General features: G+C 42.4%; 1 protein-coding gene across 3 annotated transcripts in view; it reads left to right on the top strand.

The window, feature by feature from the left end:
* KCNMB3 (potassium calcium-activated channel subfamily M regulatory beta subunit 3) overlaps positions 1-21320 on the top strand; it is a 37615-nt gene extending 16295 nt beyond the window's left edge. For 2 of the 3 annotated variants that reach the window (XM_040349410.1, XM_040349411.1), the window contains exons 2-4: positions 12347-12547; positions 17781-17979; positions 20577-21320. In XM_040349410.1, coding sequence (XP_040205344.1) covers positions 12347-12547; positions 17781-17979; positions 20577-20984 — 808 coding nt within the window. In that variant the 3' untranslated portion in view covers positions 20985-21320. The remainder of the gene's footprint in view (positions 1-12346; positions 12548-17780; positions 17980-20576) is intronic. The other variant, XM_040349412.1, reaches the window with a different exon arrangement.
* The last annotated feature ends 3282 nt before the right edge of the window (positions 21321-24602 follow it).

The raw sequence follows: 24602 nt of genomic DNA, 5'->3' as shown, positions 1-24602 counted from the left end.
TTCAGCGCAAGTGCCTGATTCACCAAGCACTTGCGTGTAAACTTACGGCGGTGTAACGTAAAGCCGTCCGGCGCAAGCCCGCCTAATTCAAATGGGGCGTGTACCATTTAAATTAGGCACGTTCCCGCGCCGAACGTTCTGCGCATGCTCCGTGTGAAAATTTCCAGATGTGCTTTGCGCGAAATTACGGCGCCCCGACGTATTTTTTGAACGGCGACGTGCGTTACGTCTTTTCGTATTCCCGGACGTCTTCCGGAAAAAAAAAATTGAAATTCGATGCGGGAACGACGGCCATACTTTAACATGGCTGTTCTAAATGTAAGCCATGAAAAAGCAGGCCTAAGTTTGCGACGGGAAAAACCGACTAGCGACGATGTAAGAGATTGCGACGAATGGGTACGTAAACAGCTAATTTGCATACCCAACGCTGGAAAACTACGCAAACTCCACCCAGCGGCCGCCGGAAAATTACACCTAGGATCCGAAGGCGTACGAAGCCGTACGCCTGTCGGATCTTTGCCAAAAGCCGTTGTATCTTTTTTGTGAATTACAAATAAAGATACGACGCGGCCAATTTGAAAATACGCCGAAGTATCAGTAGATACTCCGGCGTATTTCCTCTGTGAATCTGGTCCTTAGAGTGTGAACATTTTGGCCATCCTTCGCAAAACAGATAAGGTTCTGTCAGATTAGATGCAGAGCATCTGTGAACATAAATTTTCAAGTCTTGCCACAGATTCTTAATTGGATTTAGGTCATTAATATGCTTTGATCTAAATCATTCCATCATAGCTCTGGCTTTATGCTTAGGGGTCATTGCCCAATCAAGTCTTTTGCAGACTAACAGGTTTTCTTCTAAGACTGCCCTGTATTTGGCTCCATCCATCTTCCCATCAACTCTGACCAGCTTCCCTGTCCATGCTGAAGAAAAGCATCCCACAACATGATGCTGCCACCACCATGTTTCACAGTGGTGTGTTCAGGGTGATGTGCAGTGTTAGTTTTGTGTCACACACAGCCTTTTTCTTTTAGGCCAAAAAGTTCAATTTAGGTTTTATCTGACCAGAGCACCTTTTTCCACATGTTTGCTGTGTCCCCCACATGGCTTCTTGCAAACTGCAAACAGGACTTCTTATGGCTTTCTTTGAACAATGGCTTTCTTCTTGTCACTCTTCCAAAAAGGTCAGATTTGTGGGGTGCACAATGTCGTGTGGACAGATTCTCCCACCTGAGCTGTGGATCTCTGCAACTCCTCCAGAGTTGCCACGGGCCTCTTGGCTGCTTCTCTGATTAATGCTCTCCTTTAGGTGGACAGCCATGTCTTGGTAGGTTTGCAGTTGTGATACTCTTTCCATTTTCAAATGATGGATTGAACAGGGCAAGTCCGTGAGATGTACAAAGCTTGGAATATTTTGTTATAACCTAACCCTGCTTTAAACTTATCCACAACCTTATCCCTGACCTGTCTGGTGCTTCATGATGCTGGTTGTTCACTAAGACTAAGGTTCTCTAACAAACCTCTGAGGGCTTCACAGAACAGCTGTATTTATACTGAGATTAAATTACACACAGGTGGACTCTATTTACTAATTAGGTGACTTCTGAAGGCAAGATGTTCCACTAGATCATGGGACAGCAACCTACAGCCCAACGCTGCTAAATGTCCAGCCCGTCAATGCACTTGATGAATTCCTGTGCACCCAGCCCATGGACATTTTAACCCCTTCACGCTGACCATGGCTTGAAGGGGTTGTACCAGGTTGATGCCTGCAGCTGCACACATCACCTTAGTGCCGTTTTTTAGAGCTGGCGGTTGGCTTTTCTTGGGATAACAACCCATGCGGTTAAGAAGCCACTTGGCTGTTATCCCAAGCAGAGGAAGGAGACGTCCCCCCTCCTGCCACCTTCTGCGGTTCGCACAGGCTGTCCCATCCCACCAAGAGGCCCAAACAACCTAGTATCTATCGATCTAGTAACCTGGAAGGGATATCATAATATCACTTCCGGTTTACAGAAAACTTAAAGGCGCTAAATTTACATAAGATCCCCAAAAAATACATTTACATGTTTGGTTGTAACATGACAAAATGTGGAAAATGTCAAGGGGTATGAATACTTTTTTCAAGTCACTTGAAATGAGCCATAAGGGGACGTAAAAATTATAACAAACACTAATGCCGCGTACAGACGGTCGTTTTTTGTGATGAAAAAAAACGACGTTTTAAAAAACGTCATTTAAAATGATCGTGTGTGGGCAAAACGTCGTTTTATGTCTTCAAAAAAAGATCAAAAAAAAATTCGAACATGCTCGAATTTTTTGTGTAGTTTTTCAAAACGTCGTTTTTTGTTTCACAGAAATTGACCATGTGTAGCAAAAAACGACGTTTCAAACAACGTTTTTAAACCCGCGCATGCCCAGAAGCTAGTTATGAAGTGAGCTTCAATGGAAAAAAGTGGTGAAACGTAACCTCGCTTTGCTAGAGCATTGTGAAAAAACGATGGTGTGTAGGCAACATCGTTTTTGAAAATGATGTTTCAAAAACGTCGTTTTATTTCATGATTTAAAACGTCGTTTTGTTTCATCACAAAAAACGACCGTCTGTACGCGGCATAAGGCCTCACAATGCATTGACGTATTCTTACTAAGACTGTGGTATAAATTTCCTAGCCCTTCCAATGACATCCCATTATTCAGATTGTAGTATGTTCCACTTAGTCTGGCCTAGGGCACCTTCTTCATCCAAATATAGTCGGCATCTCCTAGCCCTTCCAATGACACCCCTTTTTTCAGATTTTGTATGTTCCGCTTAGTCTGGCCTAGGGCACCTTCTTCATCCAAATATAGTCGGCATCTCCCAGCCCTTCCAATGACACCCCTTTTTTCAGATTTTGTATGTTCCGCTTAGTCTGGCCTAAGGCACCTTCTTCATCCAAATATGGTCTGCATCGCCTAGCCCTTCCAATGACACTCTTATTCAAAATGTGGTATATATACTTCCCAGCTTTACAAAAAAACACTGCCACAAGCTAAAGCAGAATCTGGGCTGCAATCCAGTATGCGTATGTTTTTACAGACGTGCAACCAATTAGCAGTAAGCCTGTGCACTTTCACAAAATAAGAAATGTACTTTGATAGACAAATGTATCAGCTGATCAGATTGGACATCAGGACAGCCAAAAAAAAGGCTAAAATTAGATCAAAACAACTAAAGGCCCAGTTTTCGTGACCTTGAATGCGTTGATGCCAGTAGACATTGCATAGAGGTGTGAATTTCTTTTAAAGAATTTATGATGATGTGGTAAAAAAATACCCAGCCTCTGCAAATGACAGTATCTATATCCATAAAAGATTAACCAGTAATATGACACATTTCATAGTTACTCAACAGTGTACAAACTGTGCCTGATATGTGATAGTCAAGGAGGACAAAGGATCAAAATAAAATAGAGTTAATGGTATCAAGCATTGCTTGTCGTAAAAGCAATGTCTGCCAGAAAGAATAAGTCCATTTGTACAATTTGGAACATTATCAATAGGTGTTCATTTTCACCTATTGTTACTTACTTTGCAAGGGAATTCTCTAGAGAGCATAGTGAATGGGGCGAAGCTTTGTGGACTTCCATCATTCAATCATTTGCAAGCAAAAATACAGATTTTTCTTTTTCCTTACAGGTGACTGGGTATTCGTTGGAGAGTGAAATTTCACTACATTGACTAGGCTCTGGTAAAAAATGTATTTGCAAAATGAAAAGGCTAGTTGCCGTTAGAAACTCCATAGTAAGCTGCACGTTGTATTTATTTATATATGTAGCATATGTGTAGTTTGGGAAGATCAACAACTCTAGGGTGTGGCATCTCTTGTGTGGAAAATCCAAATAATGACTTAAAGGGTCACTAAAGGATTTTTTTTTTTTTTTAGCTAAATAGCTTCCTTTACCTTACTGCAGTCCTGGTTTCATGTCCTTTCGTTTTTGCTCTGATGTTCCTGTAATTCTGCTCTGTTCTGGACACTTCCTGGTTGTCTGTTTCCTGATCAACACAGTACTGGGAGATTCTTGTTTCGTTTTCCAAACCAATACTACTCTATGGGTCTGTCCAGCACAGAGGCATCAAATAACATGCAAAAACTAAGCTAGATGCAAAAACGAAACTGAAACTAGGAGGTACATTATATGATTGATTTTTATCTATTTTTAATCGTTTTTAAAAGGAATCAGTTAACTATTATTTCTCTATACCCTGTAAACAGTCATTTCAGCTAAAAAATTTTTTTCTTTTAGTGACCCTTTAATATATGTTAGGACTCCAGAATCATTACTTGATATTCTTTTGCACAATATCACTACAAGAACCCGTGCTCTTCCAAATCTAGAACCTGAAAGAATTCTGCAAACTTTTCCATAACTGACTGTCAGATGCTATTGCTTTCTGAACAAATTTATGCTCTTAGCAACAGGTTGTAGTAAGAATTCCCACACCCTCATCTGACTGCAATAGAATGTGTGCATTTCCTAGAAAAACCCTCAGAAAGGAGGAACATTTTGTGGTAGGACATTGGTGAAAATTCCACTGACAGGGCACAGGATATTTGAGTCCCATTCTACCCAGCTAAACAGGACAACAGAACTAAAGGAGTTCCAATCTGTGCCATAAGCTCCCAATGCAAGAACAGATAAGCCTCATACACACACGATCAGATTTTCTGCGGACAAAGCGTAGGACTTTTGTCAGAAAGGCGTTGGCCAGGAACTTGTCTTGCAAAGAATTGCCTCCCAACAAACTGGAAACTGTGTGGTTTTTCAGCTCTTTAACGCCACCCTTTGGGCAACTGCTGCTAATTTTGTGTTATGGTGAGCATTGCTTCTGAGCATGCATGTTTGTACTTTGGAGTTTTGTTCGACAGACTTGTGTGTGTACGATCGGATAATCCGATAACACACGTTTGTTGGCGGACAATTTTAAAGCATGCTATCCCACATTTGTCCTCAGAAAATCCAACAATTGTCCGATGAAGCATACAAACAATTGGATTTCCCGACAACAGCCTGTCATCACACAATTCCCGTCGGATAATGTGATCGTCCCCGTTAGGCTACTTTCACACTGGGACGCCCGATCATTAGCACTAAAGCGCAGCTTGTTTTAGCAGCGCCTTTGCGGCACTTTTTGGCCGCTAGCGGCCGCTTTTTATCAAAACAAAATTGCTAAAAAGTCCAGTTTTGCGCAGATTTCAAAGAGCTTTGGTGTTTTGGGAGCGCTAAATACCATGCTTCCAACCCACCCAAAAGATGCTGCTTGCAGGACTTTTTGTGACGTCACCCAAGTGCACCACCCCAGTGTTAAAAGACACACTGCAACAAATAGGAGGCTGTTTTTAGGCACTTTTCAGAGGCTATTTCTAGCGCTAAAGCACCTGAAAACCACCTCAGTCTGAAAGTAGCCAATGGGAGAGTAGGACACTTCAGGTGTGAGTATGCACTTAACAGTTTCAGAGCCTCCTGCTTGGCTGCAGTTAAAGAACTTATGAATGGTTACGTTAGAACAGCCTTTCCCAACCTTTTCAGCACAGAGGAACCCTTGAAATAGTTCTATGGTCTCAGGAAAACCCTGCTAAAAATGTGAAATCTACAACTCATGATACATTAGTGTGATGGTCAGTGGGAAGAATGGTCCTTACAGATAGCTAAAAAAAATCAAATTGTGTCAGTGGGAACTTATCCGAGAGGTAGAAATTGCCCAATGCTGAAGGAACCCCTAGCAACCCCTGGAGGAACCCTAGGATTCCACAGAACCCTGGTTGAGAATCACTGCATTAGAATAACTAAACTGTGGCCTAGCTGCAGATTAATTGGTTTTAGCTGTTATTTCTCCTGCCTTGCAACAGCTGGGAAAAATAGCAATACAGGGCAGGAATGTTTTGTAGGACAATACTCTGATCTTGAGAAATCCAAAATTTGTATCAGAATCCAGGACTGTTGGGATGTATGCTATAACTCTGTCTCAAAAATGGCCATCCAAATCTTGAGAAAACTCTTAGGACCAGTTCACACTACATACAGTCGAGCGCGTTTTTTTTTTCTGCATCAAAAACCCAAGGAAAGTTGGTTATATGGTTTTAATGGCATAGTTCACACCAGTGCATTCCAGTACTAGAAAAACGTATCAAAAGCGAACTGAAATGCATCTAAAGTGCACTGGAACACACAAGTCTTTATTTAAGGTTATTAAAAAAAGAGGGGGATTAAAAGGCACTGGACTGCATCAAAAATGCACTGGAACGCATTAATAACGTGCATGCAAAAAAGCACCTGGAACGTATCCAGACTGCATTTCTATGGTGTGAACTGGCCCTTTGTTGTGTCGTATTAGTGTGAGCCCAGCCTGTCATCCGACTTTCATCCCACTTTGCTCTGCCACATCGGTCCTACATCGGTCCTACATCGGTCCTACATTGGTCCGACATCCATCCGACTTTCATGAACAGGATACTACTTTGCTCCGACTTTGTGATAGTCTGACTTGTTCTTTGACCAATCAAAACAATCCCAGTGCGAGATAAATTATTTTTACTGCTGCTGTAATCAAAATGTCGGATGTTACAAGTCGGATGGTTAGGACAAGGATCCTACTTTTATCCGACTTCAATTATATTCACTGGGCTGAAGTAGGATCAAAGTCGGACCAAAGTAGTACAGGCAGCATTTTCAAAGTTGGACAGACTTGTGTCGGACCAGTTAAGACGTCTCTCATAGGGAAACATTGATTTTCACACGTCATGCGACATGAGCTCCCAATGTCGAAGCGTTTGTTGGACAAATGTGAACCCAGCCTGAGTCTGATCAGAAACAGGCTCTCCCAAGAAGGCACTCAGAGTCCATAGTAGAGGATACACAGGTGTCATGCCTGACTTCCCCCTAACTAGATAAGATCACAAATTTTAATAAAAGGAACTAAGAACAGGTGTGGACATCTAGTGGTAGAAAGTGATAAGTACATCAAATAACAATAGCTGCATGATTAGCATTTTCTTTAGCTCAAAGGACTAGTTTGCCTTTACCAAAGAACTGTCTAGGCCGATGGTTCTCAACCTCTCTAGTGCCGTGACCCCTTGATAAAATTTCCCAAGTTGTGGGGACCCCTAACAGTAAAAATTTCCGTAGCTTGGGTTGTCAGCACCCAAGGCAAAACAAGTAATTTGTGCCCCTAACCCTTACATTTGTGAAGTATTAAAACCACTTATGGTACATTTTAGTATGTACCACTTTTTGTTCTCCTTTCTTTCCCTTTTATCTCTCTATCCTATTTAAAAAAAAAAAACCCATCCCTCAACCTAGTCGTCTTTCTTGCTCTTTCTCTTAATCTTTCTCTCTCTTTTTATTTGTTCCCCCTCTTTTTTCCTTTCCTTTCCACATATTCTATATTTTTATTTCTTCCCTTACTCCTTGGGGGTGGGAGAGTTGGGATGAGTGGCAGTGCTGGTGGGAGAGTTGGGATGAGTGACAGTGCTGGTGGGAGAGTTGGGATGAGTGACAGTGCTGGTGGGAAAGTTGGGATGAGTGGCAGTGCTGGTGGGAGAATTGGGATGAGTGGCAGTGCTGGTGGGAGAATTGGGATGAGTGGCAGTGCTGGGGGAGAGCTCTGATCAGCCAACATAGGTGCTCTTGATCAAGGTCATTTGCTGATCTGAGAACTGTAGTGGGGACTTTTAATGGGAACTATAATCACAGGTAGTGTTACTCACTATGTCTCTGACTTTGTAGTGTCTCATAGCAGTGACACCTCTACCAAAATCAGGAGATACGGTCTCCTCCAGCCTCTCCTACTTCACATTCCTCACCAGTCAGCTGACCTAGAGTCTCTGCCTGCCCCCCCCAGCCATGTCGTGAACTGAATGGGCGGCTGCAAAGAGGCTGAGTGGGCGGCCGTGGGCTCCAGGGACAGCCCTGCTGGGTGGCTGCAAAAAAGAGGCGCGGGCTTCAGGAACAGCCCAGGATTTGGTGACCCCTGGCAAATCATCATTTGACCCTCCAGGTTGAGAACCACTGGTGTAGGTAGATAAGGGACATCTTGTAGGTAAAAACCAAAGTTGAATAATATCCTTGCTATACGTGTAGAACATTGACGTGCCTCTTGAAGCCCAACTGTAACATTTTTAGGATGTTGCTAAGAGATGCCTGGCTGTTAGTGTTCACCTTCATCATCATAGGTGTGAGCTCTTTCTCTGATTCAAACCTCCTCACATGCATCCCCCCCCCCCTCAATGAAGTAGGCTTTAAGCTCAGTGTTTTAGAGCTCGCTCCTGTAATGAAGGTGAACAGTAATGCTTTGTACACGCGATCGGAATTTCCGTTGGGATAAACTCAGATGGATTTTTCGAATTCCGTTCAATCTGTCTTGCATAAACACTGTCACACCAAATTCTGACCGTCCAAAACGCGATGACATACAACACTACGACGAGCCGAGAAAAATTAAGTTCAATGCTTCCGAGCATGCGTCAAATTGTTTCCGAGCATACGTGATTTTTTCTCCGGAGGAGTTCCACACAAACAGAAAAAAAGAGAACGTGTTCTCTTTTTAAGTCTGTCGGAATTTCCGAAGGTAAAAGTCCAATGGGGCATACGCATGGTTGGAATATCCAATGAAAAAATTCTGTCTGACTTTTTCCATCGGAAATTCCGATTGTGTGTACAAGGCATTACAGTTGGACCTCTTAGCAATATCCTTATCAACGTTTTGTGCGTTTTCCAGTCCGGCTTCATGAGGTCTTTAAATAGCCAACACCTAAAGCAAGGAAGTCATTTAATTTTGGTCAAATTTTGGTCTTATATCTGCTTAGGCAGTTTTTTTTGATAAAGGTGAACTAACCCTTTAAACATTTTTGGCAGAACAAGGCAAACAATTTTTTTTTATTGCATTAGGTATTTATCAATTTTCAGAGATTAAAGTGGATTAAAGTAGATTAAAGTAGGTGTAAATAAAAATGGACTTACAGAGAAAAACCTTAGTCCGTTGCTGTGAGTGACAGGTTATTTACATATCTCATGCACTAGCCTTGAGAGAGGCATTATTTTTTTAATTCCCACCCTCACTCCTTTTCTGAAGTCATGTGGTTACTTTTCTGGATTTTGACTGGATGCTAGTGAATTTAGTGTAAGGAATACAAAGGAAAAAATGCATGTTGACAAGGGGAGCTAAAGGTGGGCGGGAGTCTACTGACATCACGACTCCACCCACCGAGCTCCAGACAACAGATCCACCCACAGAATCTGCAGTTTTTCAGTTCTTATAACAGACAGAGGGGAGACATTTGACAGGTAAGGATACATGCAGGGGGCATGTATATCCTTATAGATCAGCACTATGGCAGTAGTTTAGAAAGGATGAGAGTGGGTTTACATCCACTTTAACACAGTCTCTTTGCGGAAATATTTTATTATAAAGCTTTGTGGAAGTAATCACAAAAGGTTTGCACATAATGGAATGCATTTATCTTATATATTAAAGAATATTTTAACTCAACAATTCATATTGCTGATATTTGTCTACTGTACCATGTACTTGTATGAAAAATGATCCTGTTCTTTTTATATTTCTTCCTTTGTGTGAAATCCCTGGTGTTCCTGCCAGTCCATCTGCTTGCTTCCCTATTAAATCTGACACTAGGCATGAGAGCACAGCATGGTCAGTTCTAGAGTTGAGCAGACACCTGGATGTTCGGGTTCGACCGAACTTCGGAAAAAAGTCCGGGTTCGGGACCCAAACTTGACCCCGAACCCGAACCCCATTGAAGTCAAAGGGGACCCGGACTTTTGACTACTAAAATATCTCTAAAAAACGAATGGAAAGGGCTAGAGGGCTGCAAATGGCAGCAAAATAATTGTAAGAGAATGGCAAATACTATGCAAATACATTTGGATAGGGAAATAACTTAAAAAAAAATAAAGTCTTGACCTAGGAAGACGAGGTTAGGGTTAGGTTTTATCTCACACGTACAGATATGGAGGAAACACTGCAAAAACTGGAGGAAACACTGCAAAATATATATTTTTGCCCTAAATGGGTGTTTTTTAAATAGAACAATAGAAGAACACTGGCTAAAGTGTTTATCTCACACGTACAGATATGGAGGAAACACTGCAAACACTGGAAGAAACACTGCAATTTTTTTTTTCTAAATGGATGTTTTTTGAATAGCACAATAGAAGAAAAGTATATAAATGGTGTATCTCACAGTAACATATGCAGTGCTGGTGTAATATGCAGAGTATCTCACAGGAACATATGCAATGCTGCTGCAATTTGATTTGTGAAGCAGGACTGACTCCTGTATATTTCTCACAGGAACCTAGGCAGTGCTGGTGTAATATGCAGAGTGTCTCACAGGAACCTAGGCAGTGCTGGTGTAATATGCAAAGTATCTCACAGGAACCTAGGCAGTGCTGGTGTAATATGCAGAGTATCTCACAGGAAAATATGCAATGCTGGTGTAATATGCAGAGTATCTCACAGGAAAATATGCAATGCTGCTGCAATTTGATTTGTGAATCAGGACTGACTCCTATATATTTCTCTCCCTAATCTGGAACCTTTCCCTTAACTATACAATGCAGAGTATCTCACAGGAACATATGCAGTGCTGGTGTAATATGCAGAGTATCTCACAGCAACCTAGGCAGTGCTGGTGTAATATGCAGAGTATCTCACAGGAACCTAGGCAGTGCTGGTGTAATATGCAGAGTATCTCACAGGAAAATATGCAATGCTGGTGTAATATGCAGAGTATCTCACAGGAAAATATGCAATGCTGCTGCAATTTGATTTGTGAAGCAGGACTGACTCCTATATATTTATCTCCCTAAAAGAACAATCTGGAACCTTTCCCTAAACTATCTAATGCAGAGTATCTCACAGGAACCTATGCAGTGCTGGTGTAGATTTCTGTAGCAGGACAGTCTGACTCCTATCTAAATCTCTCCCTCAGATCAGATCAGCAGCAGCTTTTCCCTACCCTATCTAAAGCAGAGTGACAAGCTGTGCTATGTGCCTCTAGCTTATATAGAGTCTGGGTCACATGTTGCACTGGCCAATCACAGCCATGCCTACTAATGGCATGGCTGTGATAGCTTCTTAGTTACAGTAGCAAAACAAATGGTGATTGGCTGCCCTGCAGCCCGCCATTGCATTGCCGAACACCAGACCCGAACCCAAACTTTCAGCAAATTGTTCGGGTTTGGGTCCAAAAAAACTAAAACAAAGTCCGTACCGAACCCGAACTTTACAGTTCGGGTTCGCTCAACCCTAGTCAGTTCCAATGATCAGACTTGTACTGACATGCCCCCCACGCAGCCATTTACTGGAAAGACCAGTGCACCTGGTTTCTCCCTAGTTCTCTGAGCTACTTATGCAGCTAATAAAAGGGATATATATATATATATAAAAAATACATACACACATTATATTACCAAAAGTATTGGGACACCTGCCTTTTACACGCACATGAACTTTAATGGCATCCCAGTCTTAGTCCGTAGGGTTCAATATTGAGTTGGCACACTCTTTGCAGCTATAACAGCATAAACTCTTCTGAGATGGCTGTCCACAAGGTGTAGGAGTGTGGGAATGGGAATGTTTGCCCATTCTTCCAGAAGTGCATTTGTGAGGTCAGGTACGGATGTTGGACAAGATGGCCTGGCTTGCAGTCTCCGCTCTAATTCATCCCAAAGGCGTTCTATTGGGTTGAGGTCAGGACTCTGTGCAGACCAGTCAAGTTCCCCCATCGCAAACTTGCTCATCTATGTCTTTATGGACCTTGTCTGTGCACAGCCATTTTTTTGGAACAGGAAGGGGCCACCCCCAAACTGTTCCCACAAAGTTAGGAGCATGAAATTGTCCAAAATGTCATTGTAGGCCGACGCCTTAAGAGTTTTCTTCACTGGAACTAAGGGTCCAAGCCCAACACCTGAAAAACAACCCCACACCATAATCTTACCTCCACCAAATGATTTGGACCAGTTCATAAAGCAAGGTCCATAAAGACATGGATGAGCAGAGGTCAGGATCTCAGAGTCCTGACCTCAACCCAATATAACACTTTTGGGATGAATTAGAGCGGAGATTGCAAGCCAGGCCTTCTCGTCCACATCAGTGCAGAACCTCACAATTGCACTTCTGAAAGAATGATCAAACATTCCCATAGACACATTTCTAAACCTTGTGGACAGCACAGATGTTTTGCCTTTCATTTCTATTTTAAACTGAATGGATTGTTTTACAAGGTGAGCGTTTACATATACTTTAATTCAAACATGTTCATATGATAACGGGATTCTCTGCTATTTTAAGGGAAGCCTTTTCTCCAGTATCCGGCAAGGTGAAGAGGAAAGAGAGTGGCAGCGATGGGGTGAAGACACCTGATAAGATGAAGAAGAAAGTGTCCAATGCTGGGGAAGACAGAGCAATGCTGTTGGGGTTCACTATGATGGGCCTTTCAGTAATGATGTTCTTTTTATTGGGGATTGCAATACTGAAACCATTCATGCTCAAGTAAGTTCCAGATAACGTTTTTAAGGGTTATTGCTAGAGTTCAAAAAGCCTCACGTTACCACCTTAAATTATATTTTACAGCAAGTGTGCTTACCGTCATTGCCAGTGAAAAAAAAAAAAATTATTAACTGCCCTTCCCAAATTCCATTTATATAGTAATTATTAGTAATTTGCTACCAGCACCAGTCAGAATCATATTTATAGCCGAGTACCAAAGTATGGCTAAAGGCCCATACACACGATCTGACTTTTTGACAACAAACTTCAAAATGACCAGGTTTTTCTGAAAATCCATGTTCTGTGGATATGAACTGGCTACATCTGTTGGTTTGCCATTCTTAGGCTCAACTCTAACTGCCATTTCCTGCTAATCATCGATTCCCTTTTTATCTTTTACTTGACTCTTTGGCTTATTTTAGGTTTTAAACAACAGATAAAAACGCATTAAGACCTGCAATCATAAAATGCAAATAAAATATCACCTAAATTTAAGCAATTTTGCATACAACCTTAAAGCGGGGGTTCACCCTGTTAAAAAAAAAAATAATGTTTTTTTTTATTATTCCATTACTTTCGGCATCGTAGCGCGAGCTACGGTATGCCGGTCCTAAATTTTTAATCCCCGTACTCACTGTGCTATCGTTGATTGAAGAATCCGGGGAATGGGCGTTCCTATGGTGAGAGAAGGTGATTGACGGCCGGCCCTGGCACGTCACGCTTCTCCGGAAATAGCCGAAATAGGCTTGGCTATTCACGGCGCCTGCGCATAGCCTGTGCGCAGGCGCTGTGAATAGCCGAGACCTACTCCGGCTGTCTTCGGGGAGCGTGACGTGCCAGAGCCGGCCGTCAATCATCCTCCCTCTCCATAGGCACGCCCATTCCCCGCGGGAGTCGGATTCTTCAATCAACAATAGCACAGTGAGTACGGGGATTAAAAATTTAAGACCGGCATACCGTAGCTCGCGCTACGATGCCGAAAGTAATGGAATAATGGGGTGAAGGAGGGTGAACTACCGCTTTAAAAAAATCAGGCAGAGGCCTCACAAATTTGAATAACAATAAATCCATAACAATAATATATCAAATGTCAGCAAATAGTTTTAAAACTCAACAGCTCCCAGCCACTAATATCAAACAATTATATAAGTAGAGCAGATAAACATACATAACATTGCATAATCTAGAAATGTTCTATGCAGGGAGTTAGGCCCAGATTCACAAAGAATTCAAAAATGCGCCGCGCGTACTTATGCGCCATATCCTCAAAACGAGATACGCCTGAAAATCAGTTTTTTCCGTCCGACGTAAAACGATTACACCGGCGCATCTTGGAGCGCAAAATACGCTAGACACACCACGGATTTGCTAGTTAAATATGCAAATGAGGGAGATACGGCGATCCACAAAAGTACGCTTGTGCGGCGTAGGCTACGCCCTGTGCGCATCTGCTAGTTTCACGGTGTAAAGTTACACCTTATAAAAGGTGCCTTAACTTTGCACCAGCCGTGTAAAGGTCAGCTAAAGCAACACCGTTAGGGAAGAGCTGAGCACACACACTTGCAGGACAACAATCTGTCTGCCAACATGCCAGGGGCATCCATGCTCAAAGCTATACTAGTGACTTTAGAGACACGCAGAAAGCAACTTTGCACAGTAAACACACACATTAAACATGGCACAATGAGAATGCATGCACACCACTGTGGTCCCTAGCACACACCCCACATCCACATCGAATTGGATTAGACCCAAGTACCCCACACGGTACTAGGGAGCAGCAACGCCACGCCAAGGCTCCAATTATGTCACTGTGCATTCATACACCATTCATATGGACCTGGGATCACTTCTCCCTGGTCCTGGGGATCCCTACTCCACCAAAAATGAGGGCGACACCCTTTTTTCATCAGGAATGTCACCCCCACATTCATACATCATTCACACACATAAAACAAATCATAATCACAGTAGAAATTCATAAAAAAAAACAAAAAAAAACCCCCAAAAGAACATCCCAAATTTTCAACGGTGGCGTGAGCTACGCCTGGGCCGGCCACGGGCCCTCAGGGGAGACTCATGGGGGGGGGAAGCAGGAGCCTCCCCTGGGCTCTGCACACCTGCTGGCCTGCCTTCCAAGGCCACGGCTATCCTGTTCAGGCCCACAGTGAGGGCTGCCGTATTGGCCTGGACAGCCTGGGTATTGGCGTTGACAGCCTGGGTCAGGGCACTCACCTCCAGGGCCACGCCTGCTGTGGCGGTCTGCAGGTCACAAAAGCATGTTATGACCGCCAACAAGTTCGTGCCCACATCATTGACCGACTCCTTAAAGGCGGCCAGGCTGTCCTCCATCTGGGCCAAAGACCGGGTGACCTGACCCAGTTGTTGTGTCTGACGGGCCTGGTCCCTCCGCAGATTGGCAGGCAGAACCTCGGCCAACCCCCTGGTCTTCTGGGTGGCCTTTCTGCCTGAAGATGAGGCTTGTGGCCTGGGATGAGGGGAGCCCCCTGGGGGGGAGCCCTGTTGGGGGAGGAGTGTGAGGGGCTACCCCTGATGGAGGCCTGACTGCTGCCAGCCACAGGGGCAGCCACAGTGGGAGCATCATCCAAAGACAAAAGGATTTCCCTGGCAAGGTCCATCCGATCATCCACAACCTCCCCCCCCCATGAGGTGAGTTGTGTTCACTCCCCTGCCCTGAGGACTCCTGCCTTTCTTGGGGCTCTTCAACAGCCTGAAGTCCCGGGGATGGTGCAGACTGGCCTGATGGCCCAGCAGCCTCCTGGCCATCTGTGGATGACACAAAACATACACAGGTTGGAGGATCCACACACTTGGCACATATTCCCTCCCCCCCCCACACACAGGCTACTTGCCAGATAGAAAAAAAAAACGTACCTGTCCTCACGCCCTCCTCTGAGTCAAAGCCAGGCAGGCCCACCACTTGCTGGCTGTGGAAGTACTGGGCCACCGCACGCTCCTCCTCTGTCCACCTGACGGGGCAAGGTGGGCCCCCACCAGTGCCCCTAGCATGGGCATTTACCTGGGCCAGCTTGTCACGGACCAGGCTCCTCAGATCATTGATCTTCTTTGCAATGCCACTGGTGGTCCTCCTCTCCCCCCCCCGCATTGATCTGATCCGTAATGTCCTGGATGATCGCCCTTTTCCTGGCCGGGGTGATGTCCCGGCTCTCAGGGCCATGCAAATATCGCCCAAATCGGGTGATGGCCCGAGCAAGGATTTGCTTCTCATGCACCGAGAAGTTCAGCTTTCTCCTCTTGGGTGCCATCTCACCACACAGCACTCAGCACCAAACAGACACAAAAATCAAACAGAACAAACAAACACAAAAGCACACAGAACAAACAGAGACAAAAAGACACAGAACAAACACAAAAATCAGACAGCAAAAACCAGACACCAAAATCAAACAACACAAGCAGACAGCTAATACAAATTCAAAAAAACAAACAGAAAAAACAGACACAAAAAACACACAGCTACTACAATCTCCTACTTCAATAAATCTTTACTCTAACAATACTACACTAACCAACAAACACCAACAGATAACAGAACAAAGGCACCTTGCTTTAGGAAGGGGAACACAGGGATGTACTTTTGCAATGGAAGGGTGTTTGTGTGGGGCTATTTATACATGGGCGTATCTCACCAAGTATGCTTGGCCTATTTCATATCTCACTGATTGCGCCGGGCCGAGTTCTGAGCATGCCCAGTGAGGTGCAGATTCGTGCGCGCATGCGCAGTGCGGCCGGCCCTTCATTTGCATGGGGTCACGGCTCATTTCAATGAAGCACGCCCACTTCCTTCCCACTTTCAATTACCCCGCCTTACGCCTCGGAATTTACGTTACGCTGGCGCAAATTTGGGCGCAAATACTCTGTGGATACGGCACTTACGTCACAAAATTCAGCCGCCGTAACGTAAATGACATGCGTTACGACAAACTAAATATGCGCCGCTCTACGTGAATCTGGGCCTTAAAGAGTAACTCCACTTTTGAAAAAAAAAAAAAAAACATTCCCCTCTGGGTGATCTGTGTACATTACAAGGATTTTAACAAACTTTGTTAAAGATTCCTACCTTTTGCTATTCTGAAGAAATCCAAGTGCGTTTGTGTTCATGTGAATGTCAATGAATCTAGTAATCAGAGTGGTTTTATAATTATAAATCGACTGCTGCACCTGCAGTGCACCAATGAGGAAAGCTGCTGGGCCTGCATCCCTTTAGACACGATTTCCTATTGGGAGTATCTCACCAACTTTTTTATTTTTAATGCAGGGGAGGTCTGAAATATGACTTGCATTTTAGTGCAGACTTCTGGGAAAATCAGTGAGCCAATCAGACAAGCTGGAAATTACATATCTGGGGGGCGTTCTGTACACATTCTGTTTACACAACACCTCCAGGTAGCCATACTGCATTGCACTTTACAGAAAATGACAGAGCTTGTGTCGCAATTACAATATGACTTGTGTCGCAATTACAATATGACTTGTGTCGCAATTGTATACGCTATATTATTTTTTCCTTATTTGCTATTTTTTTATCCTTATGTATCGTAAGTATATCTTTAAGTATGTATAGCCTTTGTAAAAAATATTTCTAACAGTAGGTAAATAAAACGTGCATTTGGAGATAGAGAACGCTACATACAAGTTTTCATTACTTTCTGCAACAGCACTGTGGTTTATCTGGAATTATGCTTTTTGTATATATTATTGTTGGATTATGCAAATTTTTTTTGCATCATTCTCTGGTCTGCTTATTTGCTTGATATTGATGACTAGGGTAAGAGGCCAGCCCATTGAGCTTTAAGACTGTTTACTGACATTTAATTACAACCATCTTATTATACAAGACCAGTCACCATGCACAATGAGAGGGAGAGCAGCAGTGACTAGACTTCATTACAGAAAGGCAAGGCAGACACCAGATTATTACATAGATCTAGAACTAAACAAAGCATACCAAGATTTATGCATAAATTCACATGACTCTTACAATATATGCTTATCCCACAGTTCATCGTTTATCATGTCCATGCGTGTGAACAGCAGACAAAGCTGTTATGTTTTGGGGTTTTATAACACCATGCTATCATAATTAGCACTCACAATTCCACAAAAAAACAAATTTTATTACAGTCATATGGTATTGCTTTGCAGCAATGGTGCATGATAAACCTCAACTGAAAATCATTTTTCTGTCTATTAGTGTATGGAACGAAGAGTCCAACTGCACAATTATTCAGGCGGATATAATGGATGACTGGGTGGACTGTTCCTTCACATGTGGTGTAGATTGCCATGGCCAGTCCAAATACCCCTGTCTTCAGATACTGGTGAACGTGTCTGCTTCTGGTCATGTTGCTGCCCTGCATTATAATGAAGAGGCTGTCCAGATAAACCCCAAGGTGAGTACGCTGACATCTGCCAATGCTCACGGTAACATGTATATTAACAGTACAGGATACATACATCAAACAGGATTCTGGGTTTCGACAATAATACAACACATCCTTTCATTAAACTTTTGCATACAAAGTTTTCAGAGAGTGCCAAAAGTATATAACTGACCACATTTTCCCTAGAAAATGGCAATAAAAACCCTATGTATTTTCCAAAATGAAATCTAAAGCTGAACCCAAGTTCAATTTTACAAAAATAATAAATGCACATATTTTTTTAGGAAAAAAATGCATTTATTATTTTTTTCATGCAACAGCCTGGAAGGTATTGTACCCGCGATAAGTAGATCATGGGTGCAATGTGGGCCCCTGCAGACATGTCATCCAGCTTTCAGCCTGTACTCCTGTAGCGGCTTTCTGTTTAAGAGTTGAAGAATATGTCAGTGGACTATGAACACATCAGCGCGCCTGCAGCCCATTCAAACTACAAGTCCGTTTGCCATTATCAGACGGTACTTGTAGTTTATTCATTCACAGAAATGCTGCTGTATGGGTGATGCCTCGCTGTTTTTAAAAAGTGACATTGGGTGTGGGGAGAAGAACCCTTGCCTGCTGTCACAGGGAGGGGACAGGAGCTGTAACATATTACATATGCCACCCTAAATATTGGTGGAACATGTAACAAAGGTATACTTATCCTTTAATAGCTGCAAAGGATATAAATTAACTTTTTGTGACCCAAATGCCTTTTCAATTGCAGTTATAAACTTGTAAATGTAGCATGTACGGGCTGCCTTCAGACTTAGAGTACGGGCCATATACAAGATCAGTCATTCTACACAGGAGAGAGTATAAGATCGGCTGGTCTTTACTGCAGAAAGTTGCTGCACAAAGGCAAAGTTTCACACTTTACTACTGCAAAGATCTGGAAGAAAATCAGAAAAAACACAAAGATTCAAGTAAAAATAAAGAATGCATATGTCTTTCATATTTAGTCAATCTTTTTTTTATATCCCAGAGTTCAGCTTTAAAACCTTTAAGTTAACACATGTGAAGAAACAGAATCTATGAATGGAGGACATGTGGATGATTGATAGATCAGCCCCCTCCATTCATAGATTGTGCTTTTTTTTCATAGAAGCTGTAGTAACAGTTTTTAGGAATACAACAGATGGGAAGAGGGCAGGCATAGTCAGGCTCTCTTGAAGAGTGCCTTTCAATGTGGTATTGTGAAAGGCATCTTCCCCTTCACTGTGGAAGACAGCAAAGGGGGCTGGGGGGGTTATCAGGGTAGGAGGATTTTCAGCGAAGGGACAATTTCATAAAATGTAGGGTGAAAGTGAGTGAGATATAATAGGCAGCAACACGTTGCCCCTGAAGTTGATGTGCTAAAAGCAGTAAAAATTATAAGTGTAAGGATATGAATGACTTTTCCAAGGGCCAAATGAAAAAAGCTTGACAACAGGGTCAGATCAACTCCAAAACTGCAGCTCTTGTTGGATGTTCCCAGTCTATAGTGGTTAGGACCTACCTAAAATTATACAAATAAGTGAACCAGTGACGGGGTCATGGGCAGCCAAGGCTCATTGATACACAAGGAGAGTTAAAAGGGTTGTAAAGGTTCAGTTTTTTATTTTCTAAATAGGTTGCTTTAAGCTAGTGCATTGTTGGTTCACTTACCTTTTCCTTCGATTTCCTTTCTAAATGTTTTTTTTCTTTGTCTGAATTTCTCACTTCCTGTTCCTCCTTAGTAAGCTTGCCCCCATCATCCGAGCCATTCTGGGTGGGGGTTAGTCATCCAGAACAGCTTACTGAGGAAAAACAGGAAGTGAGAAATTCAAAGAAAAAAACATTTAGAAGGGAAATCGAAGGAAAATGGTAAGTGCACCAACAATGCACTAGCTTAAAGGAACCTATTTAGAAAATAAAAAACAAACCTTTACAACCCCTTTAATGCTGGTCCCGATAGAAAGTTGTCAGAACACATAATGCATCACAGTTTGTGTTGTATGGGGGCAGTGGAGCTGCAGACTGGTCTGGGTGCCCAAGCTGACCCATGTCCACAGCAACAAGCACCTACAATGGGCAAGTGACCATCAGAACCACAGAGCAATGAAAGAAGGTGACCTGGTTTAATGAATTTAATTTTCTTTCACGTCATGTGGATGGTCGGGTGTGTGTGTGGCTCAACTGTGAAAGAGATGGCACCAATATGCACTATGGGAAGAAGGCAAGCTGTCAGAGGCAGTGTGATGTTATTAGCAATGTTCTGCTGGGAAACTTTGGGTCCTGCCATTAATGCAAACGTTAGTTTGAAGTCCATGTCTCAAGGGTTCAGGGTTGTTTTGGTGACAAAAAGGGGACCTACTCAACATTAGGTGGGTGGTCTTAATGTGATCGGGTGGGCCAACCCAATATTGTGCGTGTGAAGGCAGACATTCCAATACTTTTTACAATATAGTGTATGTGTACCTCATTACTCTTAATCTCAGATTGTCTGTGTTTGAAAAATATAGACACTGTAAACCATGTCCATAATCTCAGTTTTCAAAAAAAAACTGACCAGTACTAACAATCCCAATATTTCTTTTTATTTCATGAAGTGCTTTTATGTTCCAAAGTGCCAACGAGATAAGAATGATCTGCTGGATGGTGTTCTAGATGTGAAACAGTACTTCGAAGGCAAGAATGACACCCCATTTGCATGCTTTCATCGACATGACAGTAAACCAGAAGATGTCATATTGATTAAAAAGTATGACCGATCAGTAGTGTTTCATTGCCTTTTTTGGCCAACTCTTATGCTCGTTGGTGGAGCATCCATAGTGGGCATGGTAAAACTGACTCAGCATTTGTCTCTTATGTGTATGGTCTACTGCAGTCCAGCAAAAGAGGAAACTGGCAATGTAACACCTCGACCAGACTCTCAGCAGAGTAGAACTAAAAAGGATGAAAAGACTTTGAGATGGAGATTAAATTCCCAAAGTATGACTCGTGCTTCATTTAGTTAACTGAGATTTACAAGATCACCATGTCGAAGGTCTTTTTGCTTGTCGAATAGAAGTGTAGCATAGAACTAAAGTGCACAGCCTATTGATTGGGACCCAAAACCAGCGCATTTCTTTCGTAATTGCAAAATATTGGTACCAAAAATGGGCTCCATATTAAAAAAAAAAAGGCTAGGCACCACTAGTGAAATTATTGCTGAATATGTGTATAGCATAAGAAAGTATTTTACAAAGCAATTTTTGTAGCCATAAATTTATTTTTGTAGAGTATTGCGAAAAGTACAGTGATAATGGTTATGTTAATACGAAGTGTTGTTTACAATAAACAGTCTGTCGCAAGTACTTTTGTGGTCAGTATAACGCAGTTTTAAGATGGTATAGTTGTAAGTAATGTGCATAAATTCCAGCACAAATCCACATAAGCCTAAAACTAAAGCTGGGCATACACAGTCCAAAAAAATCGACCGTTTCAGCCGGTGTGTACCCCCATATGTTCATCAGAACCTGGTCGTTAGAGTGGCTTCTGTTAAACGGTCCTGCTGGAAAACCAGTTTTTGATTGGAACATGCAGCCAATGGCTGCAGTGCTGATCAGTACATTCTGACAGAGGGGGCATAATCTGTCAGAATACAATAGCGCAGTAGGGGAGATCCCTGCATCCAGGTTGCATGTGTGGATATGGGGATAAACTCCCAGTGTATACCCAGCTTTAGATACCGTAGTTAAATAACTATTTATTTCAGGACAGAAAGGAATAGTGAAGGGGTGTTATGGCCAAAATACAATCTCACTTATTCCCATGGTGATATAGTAAGAGAATATTACCTTTTGTTGACACCTGAATTAGGCCTTGCTGCATGGAGATTTTTAAGGGTAAAAATTTGTTGCCATTCCACGAGCGGGCTAACTTCACGGTTGTCTAAATTTTTCCAACAAGTATTTTCCCCCCAAAAAAGTGCGCTTGTAAGACGCTGCGCAAATATGGTGTGACAAAGTATTGCAACAATCGCCATTTTTTTTTTCTCTAGGATGTTCGAATTTTTTTTTAATAACGTTTGGGGGTTCTAAGTAATTTTCTAGGAAAAAAAGGCGTTTAAGTTGTAAACAACAAATGTCAGAAGGAGGCTTGGTCCTTAAAGCGGAGTTCCACCCAAAAATGGAACTTCCGCTTATCCCACTCCTCACCCCCTTACATGCCACATTTGGCATGTAATTTTTTTGGGGGGGGAGTGGGGGCTTCCTGTCCCACTTCCTCCTTCCGCCGAGGGGCTGCAAAGGCGATTAAGCTTAATCGTCTTTTGGCAGCCCCTCCCTGTAGGCGATCGCCTAGGACACGTGACAGGTCCTAGGCGATCGCCTGTCCAATCAAAAAGCGCAGCGCCGCTCGCGCATGCGCAGTGGGTGCCCGGCCGTTAAAGCCGAAAGCGCTCACGGCTGGGTGCCCACAGTGACAATGAAGACGCCGGCCTGGGGAGGGGGGGGAGAGGAGCGGAGCCCCGGCTGGGCACGTCGCTGGAACAGGTAAGTGTCTGTTTATTAAAAGCCAGCAGCTACACTTTTTGTAGCTGCCGACTTTTAATAAACATAAATATTGGCTGGAACTCCCCTTTAAGCACTCTGAAATAATAGGTTTCGGCCTTGTCCTTTGTTTTTGAAAGATCTCTGGCTTTGCTTTCCTTCGTAAAAATCTTTCCTTCAAGGTGCATCTTGCATTAAGCCCACATTGCAGCACCCTGGGCTTCCTTGGATTTCAACTTGGTTCTCTGGGCCCTGCAGAAACCACCCTCTAATTCCATCAGGGATATTCCCTTAGAGGATCGCTACTGCACAGTAGCCATTTTGGTTTCTATAATGTCAGTTCGGACCCTTGTTGTTGGGCCTGTTGGTCAGTTTGAATTTCCCAGGGTTGTGAAAGTTTTTTTTTTTAAAAGGGATTGTAAAGGTTTGTTTTTTATTTTCTAAATAGGTTCCTTTAAGCTAGTGCATTGTTGGTTCACCAACTTTTTCCTTCAATTTCCCTTCTAAAAGTTTTTTTTCTTTATCTGAATTTATCACTTCACGTTTCTCCTCAGTAAGCTTGGCCCCATCATGCGAGCTGTTCTGGCTGGGGGTTATTCAGCCAGAACAGCTTACTTAGCTATTTTGACCGTTGGCTGCCAGGAGGAAAGGAGCGTCTTCTCGAAGGTCCTTTGACAGAACAGGACAGCACACCCTAGTGGACTTATCAGAGACTACATCGACCGCTTGTTCATCGTAATCTATCGGAGATAGAAAAGTTATGACAAGATATTAAGAGTATCTGAGACCCGTGGAAGTGCTACAAGACGGGCGGCCATAACAGATACACCATTGGAGAGGATTTGGAGAAAAGTGGGAGAAATTACTTTATAAGGTCCTTGCCATTTTTGCTACATGCAAGTTATTACACCAGTAAGGTGAGAGTTCTGGGAGACTGGGCGTGGATATTTTTTGTGATCATAAACACTCCCAAAGTGGATATCTCCAGGGGAGAAGCTTTGCTATTTATATCACATGGTTCTAAGAGTCACCAGCCCTACAGGAGGATTCCTAATATATATATATATATATATATATATATATATATATATATATATATATATATATATATATATATATATATATATATATATATATATATATATATATATATATATATATATATATATATATATATATATATATATATATATAACTTTCACTTTTCAGTGCACTAATTGATTTGTATTGTACATTCATTCACACACCTTTGATGGTCATTTTTGGTGTTGTATTCATTACTTGCACTTTGTGTTTATTTTAATATTTTTGTGTTTATTGCCACATTTAAGCCACCCCATTGGGTATTTTCTTTAGCGCTAATCACCTTTTTGTATTTATTGGTTTCAGCAGAGCCCCTTATTTTCCACTTCTTGATTAGAGTTTGAACACTACCAAATGGCCTTCTCAATTCCTTGGCTATCTTTTTATATCCCTTTCCGGTTTTATACAGTTCAACTGCTTTTGCCCGCAGATCCTTTGACAATTCGTTTGCTTTCTCATGACTCAGAATCTAGAAAAATCAGTGCAACACTGGATGAAAGATGCAAGGGTTTGTCAGGAGTCCAGAAACTCATTGACCTTTTCAACACGCACACTAATTACAAGCAAACAGATCACAGGTGAGGATGGATACCTATAGTACCCATTCAAACACCTTTGTGTCAACTTGTGTGCATGCCATCAGACTAAAATCGTCAGGGTATGTAATGATCAGGGCCAATTGGGTAGTTTCTGTTGTGATTATGATTTAAAAAAGAGTAAAACACAGTTGATTGATAAAAAATAGCTTCAGCCAAACACTAACCATGAGTGAAAGAATTTTTTTTTTTTATCCTTCATATTCTCTGAAAAATGGCCAAGAAATCATAAATTCTGCCAGGGTATGTAAACTTATGAGCACAACTGTATATATTAGCCAAAACATATGATTTTCTATACATTGTGCAATATAAAAAAAAAAATATAGTAATCTTTAATATCCGCTTGTACCTGCCTGCAGAGGAAATCAACATAATTTGCTATTAATATAGATACACCTCTAGAATATGTAGTACAAGTAGA

Source organism: Rana temporaria, chromosome 4 (assembly GCF_905171775.1).
Source record: "Rana temporaria chromosome 4, aRanTem1.1, whole genome shotgun sequence".
In the NCBI taxonomy this organism is placed as follows: domain Eukaryota; kingdom Metazoa; phylum Chordata; class Amphibia; order Anura; family Ranidae; genus Rana; species Rana temporaria.
This window is presented reverse-complemented; position numbering and strand designations above follow the sequence as displayed.